Source organism: Nerophis ophidion, linkage group LG20, assembly GCF_033978795.1.
Source record: "Nerophis ophidion isolate RoL-2023_Sa linkage group LG20, RoL_Noph_v1.0, whole genome shotgun sequence".
Lineage (NCBI taxonomy): Eukaryota > Metazoa > Chordata > Actinopteri > Syngnathiformes > Syngnathidae > Nerophis > Nerophis ophidion.
The window spans coordinates 40,679,277-40,697,052 of NC_084630.1; the positions used below are offsets into that span (position 1 = coordinate 40,679,277).

The window sequence follows — 17,776 nt, forward strand, 5'->3', positions numbered from 1 at the left end:
TAACATACAATGGAATTTGGGAAAAAAAAGTGAAAAATTAGAATTAGCATGTCAGTAAACATGAAGTACACTTTTGTGTACTTATGGACTTAGTACATCATATCAAAAGATGGTTCTTAGTTTTTATTCTAATTAGGGTCCAATAAGTCCAAAATAGCAAAGAGAAATAAAAAAAAACCATGTAAACAAACAGCCTGGGCTTTAAGAGGTTAAACAATTTTAGCAAGTTTTCTTTCAATTTTAAAAGCACCTTTTAGCTCTTATTTCCAAAATTGTGTACACTATTGAATTGGGGTCTAATGCCCACTTATGTGGACACCTATACTGCCATCTGGTGGTGTCAGAAGAGTATAACATACAATGGAATTTGGGAAAAAAAAGTGAAAAATAAGAATTAGCATGTCAGTAAACATGAAGTACACTTTTGTGTACTTACGGACTAAGTACATCATATCAAAAGATGGTTCTTAGATTTTATTCTAATTAGGGTCCAACAAACCCAAAGAAAAATAAAAAAAAACATGTAAACAAACAACTTGGGCCTTAAGAGGTTAAACAATTTTAGCCATTTTTCTTTCAATTTGAGAAGCGCCTTTTAGCTCTTAGTTCCATAATTTTGTACACTACTGAATTGGGGCCTAATGGCCACTTATGTGGACACTTATACTGCCATCTGGTGGTGTCAGAATAGTATAACATACAATGGAATTTGGGGAAAAAAAGTGAAAAATAAGAATTAGAATGTCAGTAAACATGAAGTACACTTTTGTGTACTTACGGACTAAGTACGTCATATCAAAAGATGGTTCTTAGATTTTATTCTAATTAGTGTCCAACAAACTCAAAGAAAAATAAAAAAAAACATGTAAACAAACAACTTGGCCTTAAGAGGTTAAACAATTTTAGCCATTTTTCTTTCAATTTGAGAAGCACCTTTTAGCTCTTAGTTCCATAATTTTGTACACTACTGAATTGGGGTCTAATGGCCACTTATGTGGACACTTATACTGCCATCTGGTGGTGTCAGAATAGTATAACATACAATGGAATTTGGGGAAAAAAAGTGAAAAATAAGAATTAGAATGTCAGTAAACATGAAGTACACTTTTGTGTACTTACGGACTAAGTACGTCATATCAAAAGATGGTTCTTAGATTTTATTCTAATTAGTGTCCAACAAACTCAAAGAAAAATAAAAAAAAACATGTAAACAAACAACTTGGCCTTAAGAGGTTAAACAATTTTAGCCATTTTTCTTTCAATTTGAGAAGCACCTTTTAGCTCTTAGTTCCATAATTTTGTACACTACTGAATTGGGGTCTAATGGCCACTTATGTAGACACTTACACTGCCATCTGGTGGCGTCAAGAGGGGTATAACCTACAATGAAATACAAATTAGCATGTCACTATTCATGATGTACACGTTTGTGTACTTATGGACTACGTACATCATATCATAGAATAAATCTTAGTTTTTATTCTAATTAGGGTCCAATAAGGCCAAATAGCAAAGAGAAATAAAAAACACACGTAAACAAACATCTTGGGCCTTATGAGGATAAACAATTTTAGCCATTTTTCTTTCAATTTGAGATTTTTCCAAACTGAGGCCAAGAGGGCCGACTTTTACTGTGATAGTGTCCGTGTTACTCGAACCAAAACAATAGAAAAAGTTTGCGGTCAAAGATGTGAGGGGATCATTGACCCAAAATGTCTGACTTAGTGGAGTTCAAAGGTCACTGAGGTGCGTGCCAGTTCTGATATTATGAATGTTTGCTTATGAGCTAATGGAGTCCATGACCTCGCAGACGCCCAGCAGGAGGCGCCTCGCCGCCAAGCTGCACGGGTAGGAGGCCGCCCATAAATCTGTCCTCCAGTGGAACGTCTTGCTTGCTCAGCGGGAGCTAAGATGGCGTCCCGGGCTCTCATGACTAAAGAAACCCACGACCAAGCGAAGCTTTTTTTTTTTCTCGAAATATGGACGGCCGTGTTTTTGAGTCCCGGGTGGAGAAAGTCGGGATTTATGGAGCGGTTTACGCGCCTCCCGGCCTGACACGGGCGCTTCCTTTCATCGGTCACATGACTCGGTCGGCCCGTCTCCATGCCGACCTACGACCTGGCGTGTCCGCTCCGCTACAAACTCTTGACATTCCGTATCGAGTCTCAGAGTCTCCTGGAGTCCCTCTGAGAGAAGCTCCCGGCGCCCTCGCAAGGTTCATTCCGGTATGTAGTACAAAAAAAACAAAAAAAACTGGGAGAAGAAAGGAAGGAGGCGAGGGCGAGTCAAGACTTTCAGAAGTACGACTAAATATTAGAGAATTTTGTCAACCTAGACCGGGGTCTGCAACCCACGGCTCTAGAACGCCGCCCTAGTGGCTCTCTGGAGCTTTTCAAAAATGTATGAAAAATTAAAAAAGATGAGGGGGAAAAAAATATATATTTTTTGTTTTAATATGGTTTCTGTAGGACAGGGGTCACCAAGGCGGTGCCCGCGGGCACCAGGTCGCCCGTAAGGACCAGATGAGTCGCCCGCTGGCCTGTTTTAAAAATAGCTCAAATAGCAGCACTTACCAGTGAGCTGCCTCTATTTTTTAAATTGTTATTTATTTTCTAGCAAGCTGGTCTCGCTTTGCTGGACATTTTTAATTCTAAGAGAGACAAAACTCAAATAGAATTTGAAAATCCAAGAAAATATTTTAAAGACTTGGTCTTCACTTGTTTAAACAAATTCATTTATTTTTTTACTTTGCTTCTTATAACTTTCAGAAAGACAATTTTAGAGAAAAAATACAATCTTAAAAATTATTTTAGGATTTTTAAACACATATACCTTTTTATTTTTTAAATTCCTTCCTTTTCTTTCCAGACAATTTAAATCAATGTTCAAGTAAATATTTTTTTTTTATTGTAAAGAATAATAAATACATTTTTCTTTAATCCTTCATTTGAGCTTCTGTTTTTTCGATGAAGAATATTTGTGAAATATTTCTTCAAACTTGTTATGATTATAATTCAGAAAAAATATCCGTAGAATCAAATTTCAATCTTATTTTTAAGTCTTTTGAATTTCTTTTAAAATTTTTGTTCTGGAAAATCTAGAAGAAATAATGATTTGTCTTTGTTAGAAATATAGCTTGGTCCAATTTGTTATATATTCTAACAAAGTGCAGATTGGATTTTAACCTATTTAAAACATGTCATTAAAATTTAAAAATAATATTAATCAGGAAAAATTACTAATGATGTTCCATAAATTCTTTTTTAAAATTTTTCAAAAAGATTAAAATTTGCTAGTTTTTCTATTAATTTTTTCCGGTTGAATTTTGAATTTTAAAGAGTCGAAATTGAAGATAAATTATGTTTCAAAATTTAATTTTTTTCGTGTTTTCTCCTCTTTTAAACCGTTCAATTAAGTGTTTTTTTTTCATCATTTATTCTCTACAAAAAAACCTTCCGCAAAAGGAAAAAAAATGTACGACGGAATGACGGACAGAAATACCCATTTTTATATATACAGTATATAGATTTTTTTTATTAAAGCTAAAATTGAGCAAATTGGCTAATTCTGGCAATTTATTGAAGTGTGTATCAAACTGGTAGCCCTTGGCATTAATCAGTACCCAAGAAGTAGCTCTTGCTTTCAAAAAGGTGTGTGACCCCAGCTGTAGGAGGACAAACATGACACAAACCTCCTTAATTGTTATAAAGCACACGGTTTGTATTAAACATGCTTCACTGATTCGAGTATTTGGCGAGCGCCGTTTTGTCCTACTAGTTTAGGCGGTCCTTGAACTCACCGTAGTTTGTTTACATATATAACGACTTTCTAAGACGCGTTTTATGCCACTTCTTTTTCTGTCTCATTTTGTCCACCAAACTTATAATGTTGTACATGCGTACATAAAGGTGAGTTTTGTTGATGTTATTGACTTGTGTGGAGTGCTAATCAGACATATTTGGTCACTGCATGACTGCAAGCTAATCGATGCTAACATGCTATTTAGGCTAGCTATATTGCATCATTATGCCTCATTTTTATGTATATTTGAGCTCATTTGGTTTCCTTTAAGTCCTCTTAATTCAACTTATATGGCATGACACACTATCTGTATGTAATATGGCTTTTAAATTTTTGCGGCTCTACACAGATTTGTTTTTGTATTTTTGGTCCAAAATGGCTCTTTCAACATTTTGGGTTGCCGACCCCTGACTTAGACCAACAAGTTTGGTGATTAGTTAGTAGGCGGACACAAGAGAATTGACTCACACCCGAATCACGATTGTTAATCATCCATCTATCCATATTTTTCTGCTTATCCGAGGTCGGGTCGCGGGGGCAGCAGCCTAAGCAGGGAAGCCCAGACTTCCCTCTCCCCGGCCACTTGGTCCAGCTCTTCCCGGGAGATCCTGAAGCGTTCCCAGGCCAGCCGGGAGATATAGTCTTCCCTGTGGCCTCCGACCGAACCACCTCCCTCGGGAGGCGTTCGGGTGGCATCCTGACCAGATGCCTGAACCACCTCATCTGGCTCCTCTCCATGTGGAGGAGCAGCGGCTTTACTTTGAGCTCCTCCCGGATGGCAGAGCTTCTCACCCTATCTCTAAGGGAGAAACCCGCCACCCGGCGAAGGAAACTCATTTGGGCCGCTTGTACCCGTGATCTTGTCCTTTCGGTCATGACCCAAAGCTCATGACCATAGGTGAGGATGGGAATGTAAATGGACCGGTAAATTGAAAACTTTGCCTTCCGGCTCAGCTCCTCCTTCACCCCAACGGATCGATACAACGTCCGCATTACTGAAGACGCCGTCTGTCGATCTCACCATCCACTCTTCCCCCACTCGTGAACAAGACTCCTAGGTACTTGAACTCCTCCACTTGGGGCAGGGTCTCCTCCCCAACCCGGAGATGGCACTCCACCATTTTCCGGGCGAGAACCATGGACTCGGACTTGGAGGTGCTGATTCTCATTCTGGTCGCTTCAAACTCGGCTGCGAACCGATCCAGTGAGAGCTGAAGATCCTGGCCAGATGAAGCCATCAGGACCACATCATCTGCAAAAAGCAGAGACCTAATCCTGCAGATCCCCTCAACGCCTTGACTGCGCCTAGAAATTCTGTCCATAAAAGTTCTGAACAGAATGGGTGACAAAGGGCAGCCTTGGCGGAGTCCAACCCTCACTGGAAACATGTCCGACTTACCACCGGCAATGTGGACCAAGCTCTGGCACTGATCACACAGGGAATGGACCGACACAAGTCTGAATCATCCCGATCCAAATCCAGTCCGGTTGATTTTTTTTTTTAGAGGTTTTTATGGGCGTAATCGTGTTAGCGAGAGAACTAGATATTTTTAAGTGTTCTTTTTTGAATCCATAGTCATGTTTAAAGCAGCTAATATTTTCCCATGTCGGGACCTCCTTGCTTTTTTCTTATGTCTGCTAATAAACTCTTTGTTTCGTCTCCAGGCAGAGGTGTCAAAGTGGTGGAGTTATTAAGTCTGTTTAGCTGATCGAAAAGCTGGCTTCTGCAGTTTTTTGGTCCATGATGAGGACTTCTGTTTTGCTTGATCAGCCGTTTTACTGCCGGCCCCTTTTGGAAACAGTTAGGTATGTAAATTAAGTTAAAGTACCAATGATGATTGTCTCACGCAGACAATAGGTGTGGTGAAATGTGTCCTCTGCATTTGACCCATCACTCTTGTTCTCCCCCTGGGAGGTGAGGGGAGCAGTGGGCAGCAGTGGTGGGTGCGCCCGCAAATCAATTTTGGTGATTTAACCCCCAATTCCAATGCTGAGTGCCAAGCAGGGAGGTAATGGCTCCCATTTTTATAGGATGACAATGAGAAACCTTGGAGGGGACCCCCAGGCGACTGGTGCAATGGACGTCGAGTGGATCTAACATAATAGTGTGAGAGTCCAGTCCATAGTGGATCTAACATAATAGTGTGAGAGTCCAGTCCATAGTGGGTCTAACATAATAGTGTGAGAGTCCAGTCCATAGTGGGTCTAACATAATAGTGTGAGAGTCCAGTCCATAGTGGATCTAACATAATAGTGAGAGTCCAGTCCATAGTGGATCTAACATAATAGTGAGAGTCCAGTCCATAGTGGATCTAACATAATAGTGTGAGTCCAGTCCATAGTGGATCTAACATAATAGTGAGAGTCCAGTCCATAGTGGATCTAACATAATAGTGTGAGTCCAGTCCATAGTGGATCTAACATAATAGTGTGAGAGTCCAGTCCATAGTGGATCTAACATAATAGTGTGAGAGTCCAGTCCATAGTGTATCTAACATAATAGTGAGAGTCCAGTCCATAGTGTATCTAACATAATAGTGTGAGAGTCCAGTCCATAGTGGATCTAACATAATAGTGTGAGAGTCCAGTCCATAGTGGATCTAACATAATAGTGAGAGTCCAGTCCATAGTGGATCTAACATAATAGTGTGAGAGTCCAGTCCATAGTGGATCTAACATAATAGTGAGAGTCCAGTCCATAGTGGGTCTAACATAATAGTGAGAGAGTCCAGTCCATAGTTGATCTAACATAATACTGTGAGAGTCCAGTCCATAGTGGCTCTAACATAATAGTGTGAGAGTCCAGTCCATAGTGGATCTAACATAATAGTGTGAGAGTCCAGTCCATAGTGGATCTAACATAATAGTGAGAGTCCAGTCCATAGTGGATCTAACATAATAGTGTGAGAGTCCAGTCCATAGTGGATCTAACATAATAGTATGAGAGTCCAGTCCATAGTGGATCTAACATAATAGTGAGAGTCCAGTCCATAGTGGATCTAACATAATAGCGTGAGTCCAGTCCATAGTGGATCTAACATAATAGTGTGAGTGTCCAGTCCATAGTGAATCTAACATAATAGTGAGAGTCCAGTCCATAGTGGATCTAACATAATTGTGTGAGAGTCCAGTCCATAGTGGATCTAACATAATAGTGAGAGTCCAGTCCATAGTGGATCTAACATAATAGTGTGAGAGTCCAGTCCATAGTGGATATAACATAATAGTGAGAGTCCAGTCCATAGTGGATCTAACATAATAGTGAGAGTCCAGTCCATAGTGGATCTAACATAATAGTGAGAGTACAGTCCATAGTGGATCTAACATAATAGTGTGAGAGTCCAGTCCATAGTGGATCTAACATAATATTGTGAGAGTCCAGTCCATAGTGGATCTAACATAATAGTGTGAGAGTCCAGTCCATAGTGGATCTAACATAATAGTGAGAGTCCAGTCCATAGTGGATCTAACATAATAGTGAGAGTCCAGTCCATAGTGGATCTAACATAATAGTGTGAGAGTCCAGTCCATAGTGGATCTAACATAATAGTGAGAGTCCAGTCCATAGTAGATCTAACATAATAGTGTGAGAGTCCAGTCCATAGTGGATCTAACATAATAGTGTGAGAGTCCAGTCCATAGTGGATCTAACATAATAGTGAGAGTCCAGTCCATAGTGGATCTAACATAATAGTGAGAGAGTCCAGTCCATAGTGGATCTAACATAATAGTGTGAGAGTCCAGTCCATAGTGGATCTAACATAATAGTGTGAGAGTCCAGCCCATAGTGGATCTAACATAATAGTGAGAGTCCAGTCCATAGTGGATCTAACATAATAGTGAGAGTCCAGTCCATAGTGGATCTAACATAATTGTGTGAGAGTCGTCCATTGTGGATCTAACATAATAGTGAGAGTCTAGTCCATAGTGGATCTAACATAATAGTGTGAAAGTCCAGTCCATAGTGGATCTAATATAATAGTGTGAGAGTCCAGTCCATAGTGGATCTAACATAATAGTGAGAGTCCAGTCCATAGTGGATCTAACATAATAGTGAGAGTCCAGTCCTTAGTGGATCTAACATAATAGTCTAAGAGTCCAGTCCATTGTGGATCTAACATAATAGTGTGAGAGTCCAGTCCATAGTGAATCTAACATAATAGTGAGAGTCGTCCATAGTGGATCTAACATAATAGTGACAGTCCAGTCCATAGTGGATCTAACATAATAGTGTGAAAGTCCAGTCCATAGTGGATCTAACATAATAGTGTGAGAGTCCAGTCCATAGTGGATCTAACATAATAGTGAGAGTCCAGTCCATAGTGGGTCTAACATAATAGTGAGAGTCCAGTCCATAGTGGATCTAACATAATAGTGTGAGAGTCCAGTCCATAGTGGGTCTAACATAATAGTGTGAGAGTCCAGTCCATAGTGGATGTAACATAATAGTGAGAGTCCAGTCCATAGTGGGTCTAACATAATAGTGAGAGTCCAGTCCATAGTGGGTCTAACATAATAGTGAGAGTCCAGTCCATAGTGGATCTAACATAATAGTGTGAGAGTCCAGTCCATAGTGGATCTAACATAATAGTGAGAGTCCAGTCCATAGTGGATCTAACATAATAGTGAGAGTCCAGTCCATAGTGGGGCCAGCAGGAGACCATCCCAAGCAGAGACAGGTCAGCAACATCCCCAATAGACTCAGAGACAAGTCGTCTACTCCGGCTCCCAACTTTGGACATCTATGTTGAAATGTTGGATCGCAACAAGCCGCGTGCTCAACGTGAGTCGACAACAAGCTGTCGTGGATCAAAAGGTTTCCTCCCTCCCGCCGACTCAGCCTTTGATCAAGGGACTTCCTACTCAGACCCCGCCCCCCACCGGGCCTCACCTTGACGCTGTCCTCCACCTGCAGGTGGCGCAGCAGCTTGCCGTTGACGCTGAAGACGCTGAAGTGTCCCTTCTGGTAGTAGACCACGCAGTGTCCCTCCGTGGACGCCTGGATGAGGCGGGGCTGCGTGCAGCACTCGGGGCCCTCCAGGGTCCTGAGCAGGTCCCCGTTCATGGAGTGGATCAGGCAGGGTCCCTCTGCACCCATCAACCAGACAAATTTGTTTACACTCAATGAGCCTGTTTATTCAAATGAGTATAAAATACAGGTTCTGTTTACAGTTTTTACTCTCTAGACCAGGGGTCAGCAACCTTTTTGAAACCAAGGGCTACTTCTTGGGTACTGATTAATGCCAAGGGCTACCAGTTTGATACACACTTAAATAAATTGCCAGAAATAGCCAATTTGCTCAATTTACCTTTAATAAATAAATCTATATATATTAAAAAATGGGTATTTCGGTTTGTCATTTTTTTTCCTTTTACGGAAGGTTTTTTGTAGAGAATAAATGATGAAAAAAACAGTTAATTGAACGGTTTAAAAGAGGAGAAAACAGGAAAAAAAGAAAATTAAATTTTGAAACATAGTTTATCTTCAATTTTGACTCTTTAAAATTCAAAATTCAACCGAAAAAAAGAATAGAAAAACTAGCTAATTCAAATCTTTTTGAAAAAAATTAAGAACATTTCTTTATGGAACATCATTAGTAATTTTTCCTGATTAAGATTAATTTTAGAAATTTTGATGACATGTTTTAAATAGGTTAAAATCCAATCTGCACTTTGTTAGAATATATAACAAATTGGACCAAGCTATATTTCTAACAAAGACAAATCATTATTTCTTCTAGATTTTCCAGAACAACATTTTTTAAAGAAATTCAAAAGACTTTGAAATAAGATTTAAATTTGATTCTAAAGATTTTCTAGATTTGCCAGAATAATTTTTTGAATTTTAATCATAAAAAGTTTGAAGAAATATTTCACAAATATTCTTCGTCGAAAAAACAGAAGCTCAAATGAAGAATCAAATTAAAATGTATTTATTATTCTTTACAATAAAACAATTAATTTACTTGAACATTGATTTAAATTGTCAGGAAAGAAGGGGAAGGAATTTAAAAGGTAAAAAGGTATATGTGTTTAAAAATCCTGAAATCATTTTTAAGGTTATATTTTTTCTCTATAATTGTCTTTCTGAAAGTTATAAGAAGCAAAGTAAAACAATAAATTAATTTATTTAAACAAGTGAAGACCAAGTCTTTAAAATATTTTCTTGGATTTTCAAATTCTATTTGGGTTTTGTCTCTCTTAGAATTAAAAATGTCGAGCAAAGCGAGACCAGCTTGCTAGTAAATAAATACAATTTAAAAAATAGAGGCAGCTCACTGGTAAGTGCTGCTATTTGAGCTATTTTTAAAACAGGCCAGCGGGCGACTCATCTGGTCCTTGCGGGCACCGTGTTAGTGACCCCTGGTCTAGAACAAATAACAATGGAATTTGGAAAAAAAACAAAAACTTGTAAAAATAAGAATTAGCATTACACTAAACATGATGTACACGTTTGTGTACTTATTGACTAAGTACATCATATCAAAAGATAATTCTTAGTTTTTATTCTAATTAGGGTCCAATAACCCCAAATAGTTTAACAATTGTAGCCATTTTTCTTTCAATTTGAGAAGCACCTTTTGCTCTTATTTCCAAAATGTTGTACACTACTAAATTGGGGTCTTGTGGCCACTTATGTGGACACTTATACTGCCATCTGGTGGTGTTGGAAGAGTATAACATACAATGGAATTTGGGGGAAAAAAGTGTATAAATAAGAATAAGCATGTCACTAAACATGACGTACACGTTTGTGTACTTATGGACTAAGTACATCATATCAAAAGATGATTCTTAGTTTTTATTCTAATTAGGGTTCAATAAACCCAAATAGCAGAGAAATAAAAATAAAAGCAGGTAAACAAACAGCGTGGGCCTTAAGAGGTTAAAAAGTGGAAAAAAAAGAGCATACAGGTGAAATGTCATGGGAATGATGTCATTGCTTAACAAATAATATTGAATCAAAATCAATGTTGTAATGAATTATTGACTTATTTAAGGCTTTCATTTAATTTTGAGGGAAAATACTGCATGTTGTGTGTGTTGCTCTATTAAATAGTACATTTTCCATGACAAAAAGGAAATAAAACAAAAAGAACAAATTCACAAAACATAAACAAATGATGAAAACTTATAATCGACGGATAGATCTGAAGTTGATTTAGATATTTAAGCGTTGAAAGTAAAAATAAGATAAAATAATGTATGGCTTGTTTATAACACTTTTTAACACACCTGGATCCCTTAAAAAAAATTTTTTTAAAGGTAAATGTCATTGCTTCAGAAAAAGATATAAATGAATATCGTTATTAACTATTGAGCTATTTAAGGCTCCAATTACTTCATGTCAAATATTCTACTTTAAACATTTTGGGGGCTTGAATATCTTGTGTTTTTGTAAAAAACAAAACAAAACAAAAACAAAAAACAACAATAACAGTTTTCTTTAACAAGCAAAGCATAAAACATCCATCCATTTTCTACCGCTTGTCCCTTTTTGTGTTCGTGGGGGGTGCTGGAGCCTATCTCAGCTGCATTCAGACGGAAGGCAGAGTACACCCTGGACAAGTCGCCACTTCATCACAAGGCCAACACAGATAGACAGACAACATTCACACTCACATAAAACATAAGAAAAAAAATAAAATAAAACTGATGGATCTGAATTTATTTGAAAATTTTAGGTTTGAAAAAAAAACCCACATATTTTTGTATGACTTATTTTTTTTAAATGTCATGATCGAGACCCTCGTGGGTGCCCAGGAGAGAACTTGAGGGGAGCCCTGAAGCGTACAAAAAAAATCAAAAATATTGTATTGGTTTAGAAAATAAAACATGTGAAAATGGCTGCCACAGTGAAAACAGACCGCAGAATCATTCTCACAAGAACTTAAATAATCGTCCTGTCAGACATCAAAGGACACAGAGTCATTTGTATTCTTAAATGAATCAAACAAATAATAAAGGAAAACTCATGCAGGACAAAGGATGTGCTTGAGGTCATTACTTATGTACCTCACTCATTTTATTTTGAAATACTGATATTATGTGTTTATGTTGTATCTGTTGTACAAACCCCGTTTCCATATGAGTTGGGAAATTGTGTTAGATGTAAATATAAACGGAATACAATGATTTGCAAATCCTTTTCAAGCCATATTCAGTTGAATATGCTACAAAGACAACATATTTGATGTTCAAACTCATCAACTTTTTGTTATTTGCAAATAATCATTAACTTAAGAATTTGATGCCAGCAACACGTGACAAAGAAGGTGGCAATAAATACTGATAAAGTTGAGGAATGCTCATCAAACACTTATTTGGAACATCCCACAGGTGTGCAGACTAATTGGGAACAGGTGGGTGCCATGATTGGGTATAAAAACAGCTTCCCAAAAAATGCTCAGTCTTTCACAAGAAAGGATGGGGCGAGGTACACCCCTTTGTCCACAACTGCGTGAGCAAATAGTCAAACAGTTTAAGAACAACCTTTCTCAAAGTGCAATTGCAAGAAATTTAGGGATTTCAACATCTGTGCCGTGTTTTGCGCAGGTCTGTGATTGATTGACTGCTCACCTTTGCAGCCACTGATGACCAGGCCCAACTCCGCGCACACGTTGGCGCACGTCACCTCGCAGTCGTGACCCGTCAGGATGGCCCGCGGTGTGGTGAACTCTGCTGGAAGACACACATATGTAACAACTATGTTGGACACAGACATGTAACAACTATGTTGGACACACACATGCAACAACTATGTTGGACACAGACATGTAACAACTATGTTGGACACACACATGCAACAACTATGTTGGACACAGACATGTAACAACTATGTTGGACACACACATGCAACAACTATGTTGGACACACACATGTAACAACTATGTTGGACACAGACATGTAACAACTATGTTGGACACACACATGCAACAACTATGTTGGACACACACATGTAACAACTATGTTGGACACACACACATGTAACAACTATGTTGGACACACACACATGTAACAACTATGTTGGACACACACATGCAACAACTATGTTGGACACACACATGTAACAACTATGTTGGACACAGACATGTAACAACTATGTTGGACACACACATGCAACAACTATGTTGGACACACACATGTAACAACTATGTTGGACACACACACATGTAACAACTATGTTGGACACACACACATGTAACAACTATGTTGGACACACACATGTAACAACTATGTTGGACACACACATGTAACAACTATGTTGGACACACACATGTAACAACTATGTTGGACACACACATGTAACAACTATGTTGGACACACACATGTAACAACTATGTTGGACACACACACATGTAACAACTATGTTGGACACACACATGTAACAACTATGTTGGACACACACATGTAACAACTATGTTGGACACACTCATGTAACAACTATGTTGGACACACATGTAACAACTATGTTGGACACACACATGTAACAACTATGTTGGACACACACATGTAACAACTATGTTGGACACACACATGCAACAACTATGTTGGACACACACATGTAACAACTATGTTGGACACACACATGTAACAACTATGTTGGACCCTAACAACTATGTTGGACACACTCATGTAACAACTATGCTGGACACACACACATGTAACAACTATGTTGGACACACATGTAACAACTATGTTGGACACACATGTAACAACTATGTTGGACACTAACAACTATGTTGGACACACTCATGTAACAACTATGTTGGACACACACATGTAACAACTATGTTGGACACTAACAACTATGTTGGACACACTCATGTAACAACTATGTTGGACACACACATGTAACAACTATGTTGGACACACACACGTAACAACTATGCTGGACACACACACATGTAACAACTATGTTGGACACACATGTAACAACTATGTTGGACACACACATGTAACAACTGTGTTGGACACACATGTAACAACTATGTTGGACACTAACAACTATGTTGGACACACTCATGTAACAACTATGTTGGACACACACATGTAAAAACTATGTTGGACACTAACCGCTATGTTGGACACACATGTAACAACTATGTTGGACACACACATGTAACAACTATGTTGGACACTAACAACTATTTTGGACACACTCATGTAACAACTATGTTGGACACACACATGTAACAACTATGTTGGACACACACATGTAACAACTATGTTGGACACTAAAAACTATGTTGGACACACACATGTAACAACTATGTTGGATACACACATGTAACAACTATGTTGGACACACACATGTAACAACTATGTTGGACACTAACAACTATGTTGGACACACACATGTAACAACTATGTTGGACACACATGTAACAATTATGTTGGACACTAACAACTATGTTGGACACACACATGTAACAACTATGTTGGACACACACACATGTAACAACTATGTAGGACACTAACAACTATGTTGGAAACACACATGTAACAACTATGTTGGACACACACATGTAACAACTATGTTGGACACACACACATGTAACAACTATGTTGGACACACACACATGTAACAACTATGTTGGACACACACACATGTAACAACTATGTTGGACACACACTTGTAACAACTATGTTGGACACACACATGTAACAACTATGTTGGACACACACATGCAACAACTATGTTGGACACACACATGTAACAACTATGTTGGACACTAACAACTATGTTGGACACACACATGTAACAACTATGTTGGACACTAACAACTATGTTGGACACACACATGTAAAAACTATGTTGGACACTAACAACTATGTTGGACACACACATGTAACAACTATGTTGGACACACACATGTAAAAACTATGTTGGACACTAACAACTATGTTGGACATACACATGTAACAACTATGTTGGACATACACATGTAACAACTATGTTGGACACTAACAACTATGTATGACACACACATGTAACAACTATGTTGGACACACACATGTAACAACTATGTTGGACACACACATGTAACAACTATGTTGGACACTAACAACTATGTATGACACACACATGTAACAACTATGTTGGACACACACATGTAACAACTATGTTGGACACACACATGTAACAACTATGTTGGACACTAACAACTATGTATGACACACACATGTAACAACTATGTTGGACACACACATGTAACAACTATGTTGGACACACACATGTAACAACTATGTTGGACACACACATGTAACAACTATGTTGGACACTAACAACTATGTTGGACATACACATGTAACAACTATGTTGAACACTAACAACTATGTTGGACACACACATGTAACAACTATATTGGACACTAACAACTATGTTGGACACACACATGTAACAACTATGTTGGACACACACATGTAACAACTATGTTGGACACACACATGTAACAATTATGTTGGACACACACATGTAACAACTATGCTGGACACACACACATGCAACAACTATGTTGGACACACACATGTAACAACTATGTTGGACACACTCATGTAACAACTATGTTGGACACTAACAACTATGTTGGACACACACATGTAACAACTATGTTGGACACACTCATGTAACAACTATGTTGGACACTAACAACTATGTTGGACACACACGTAACAACTATGTTGGACACTAACAACTATGTTGGACACTAACAACTATGTTGGACACACACGTAACAACTATGTTGGACACTAACAACTATGTTGGACACACACATGTAACAACTATGCTGGACACACACACATGTAACAACTATGTTGGACACACACATGTAACAACTATGTTGGACACTAACAACTATGTTGGACACACACGTAACAACTATGTTGGACACTAACAACTATGTTGGACATACACATGTAACAACTATGTTGGACACTAACAACTATGTTGGACATACACATGTAACAACTATGTTGAACACTAACAACTATGCTGGACACACACACATAACAACTATGTTGGACACACACATGTAACAACTATGTTGGACACACACATGTGACAACTATGTTGGACACACACATGTAACAACTATGTTGGACACTAACAACTATGTATGACACACACATGTAACAACTATGTTGGACACACACATGTAACAACTATGTTGGACACACACATGTAACAACTATGTTGGACACTAACAACTATGTATGACACACACATGTAACAACTATGTTGGACACACACATGTAACAACTATGTTGGACACACACATGTAACAACTATGTTGGACACACACATGTAACAACTATGTTGGACACTAACAACTATGTTGGACATACACATGTAACAACTATGTTGAACACTAACAACTATGTTGGACACACACATGTAACAACTATATTGGACACTAACAACTATGTTGGACACACACATGTAACAACTATGTTGGACACACACATGTAACAACTATGTTGGACACACACATGTAACAATTATGTTGGACACACACATGTAACAACTATGCTGGACACACACACATGCAACAACTATGTTGGACACACACATGTAACAACTATGTTGGACACACTCATGTAACAACTATGTTGGACACTAACAACTATGTTGGACACACACATGTAACAACTATGTTGGACACACTCATGTAAAAACTATGTTGGACACTAACAACTATGTTGGACACACACGTAACAACTATGTTGGACACTAACAACTATGTTGGACACACACGTAACAACTATGTTGGACACTAACAACTATGTTGGACACACACGTAACAACTATGTTGGACACTAACAACTATGTTGGACACACACATGTAACAACTATGCTGGACACACACACATGTAACAACTATGTTGGACACACACGTAACAACTATGTTGGACACTAACAACTATGTTGGACACACACGTAACAACAATGTTGGACACTAACAACTATGTTGGACATACACATGTAACAACTATGTTGGACACTAACAACTATGTTGGACATACACATGTAACAACTATGTTGGACACTAACAACTATGTTGGACATACACATGTAACAACTATGTTGAACACTAACAACTATGCTGGACACACACACATAACAACTATGTTGGACACACACATGTAACAACTATGTTGAACACTAACAACTATGTTGGACACTAACAACTATGTTGGACACACACATGCAACAACTATGTTGGACACACACATGTAACAACTATGTTGGACACACACATGTAACAACTATGCTGGACACACACACATGTAACAACTATGCTGGACACACACACATGTAACAACTATGTTGGACACACACACGCAACAACTACGTTGGACACACACATGTAACAACTATGTTGGACACACACACGCAACAACTATGTTGGACACACACATGTAACAACTATGTTGGACACACACATGTAACAACTATGTTGGACACAGACATGTAACAACTATGTTGGACACACACACGCAACAACTATGCTGGACACACACACATGTAACAACTATGTTGGACACACACACATGTAACAAATATGTTGGGCACACACATGTAACAACTATGTTGGACACACACATGTAACAACTATGTTGGACACACTCATGTAACAACTATGTTGGACACACACATGTAACAACTATGCTGCACACACACACATGTAACAACTATTTTGGACACACACATGTAACAACTATGTTGGACACACACATGTAACAACTATGTTGGACACACACATGTAACAACTATGTTGGACACACACATGTAACAACTATGCTGGACACACACACATGTAACAACTATGTTGGACACACACACATATAACAAATATGTTGGGCACACACATGTAACAACTATGTTGGACACACACATGTAACAACTATGTTGGACACACACATGTAACAACTATTTTGGACACACACATGTAACAACTATGTTGGACAC

At 38.4% G+C, this 17,776-nt stretch overlaps 1 protein-coding gene across 1 annotated transcript in view; it reads right to left on the reverse strand.

Moving 5' to 3' along the window:
- Positions 1-17,776, reverse strand: part of lrba (LPS-responsive vesicle trafficking, beach and anchor containing) — a 971,728-nt gene that overhangs the window by 20,107 nt on the left and 933,845 nt on the right. Inside the window, exons 54-55 of the mRNA XM_061881243.1 lie at positions 12,382-12,483; positions 8,693-8,889 (exon numbers count right to left, since the gene is read on the reverse strand). Coding sequence (XP_061737227.1) covers positions 8,693-8,889; positions 12,382-12,483 — 299 coding nt within the window. The remainder of the gene's footprint in view (positions 1-8,692; positions 8,890-12,381; positions 12,484-17,776) is intronic.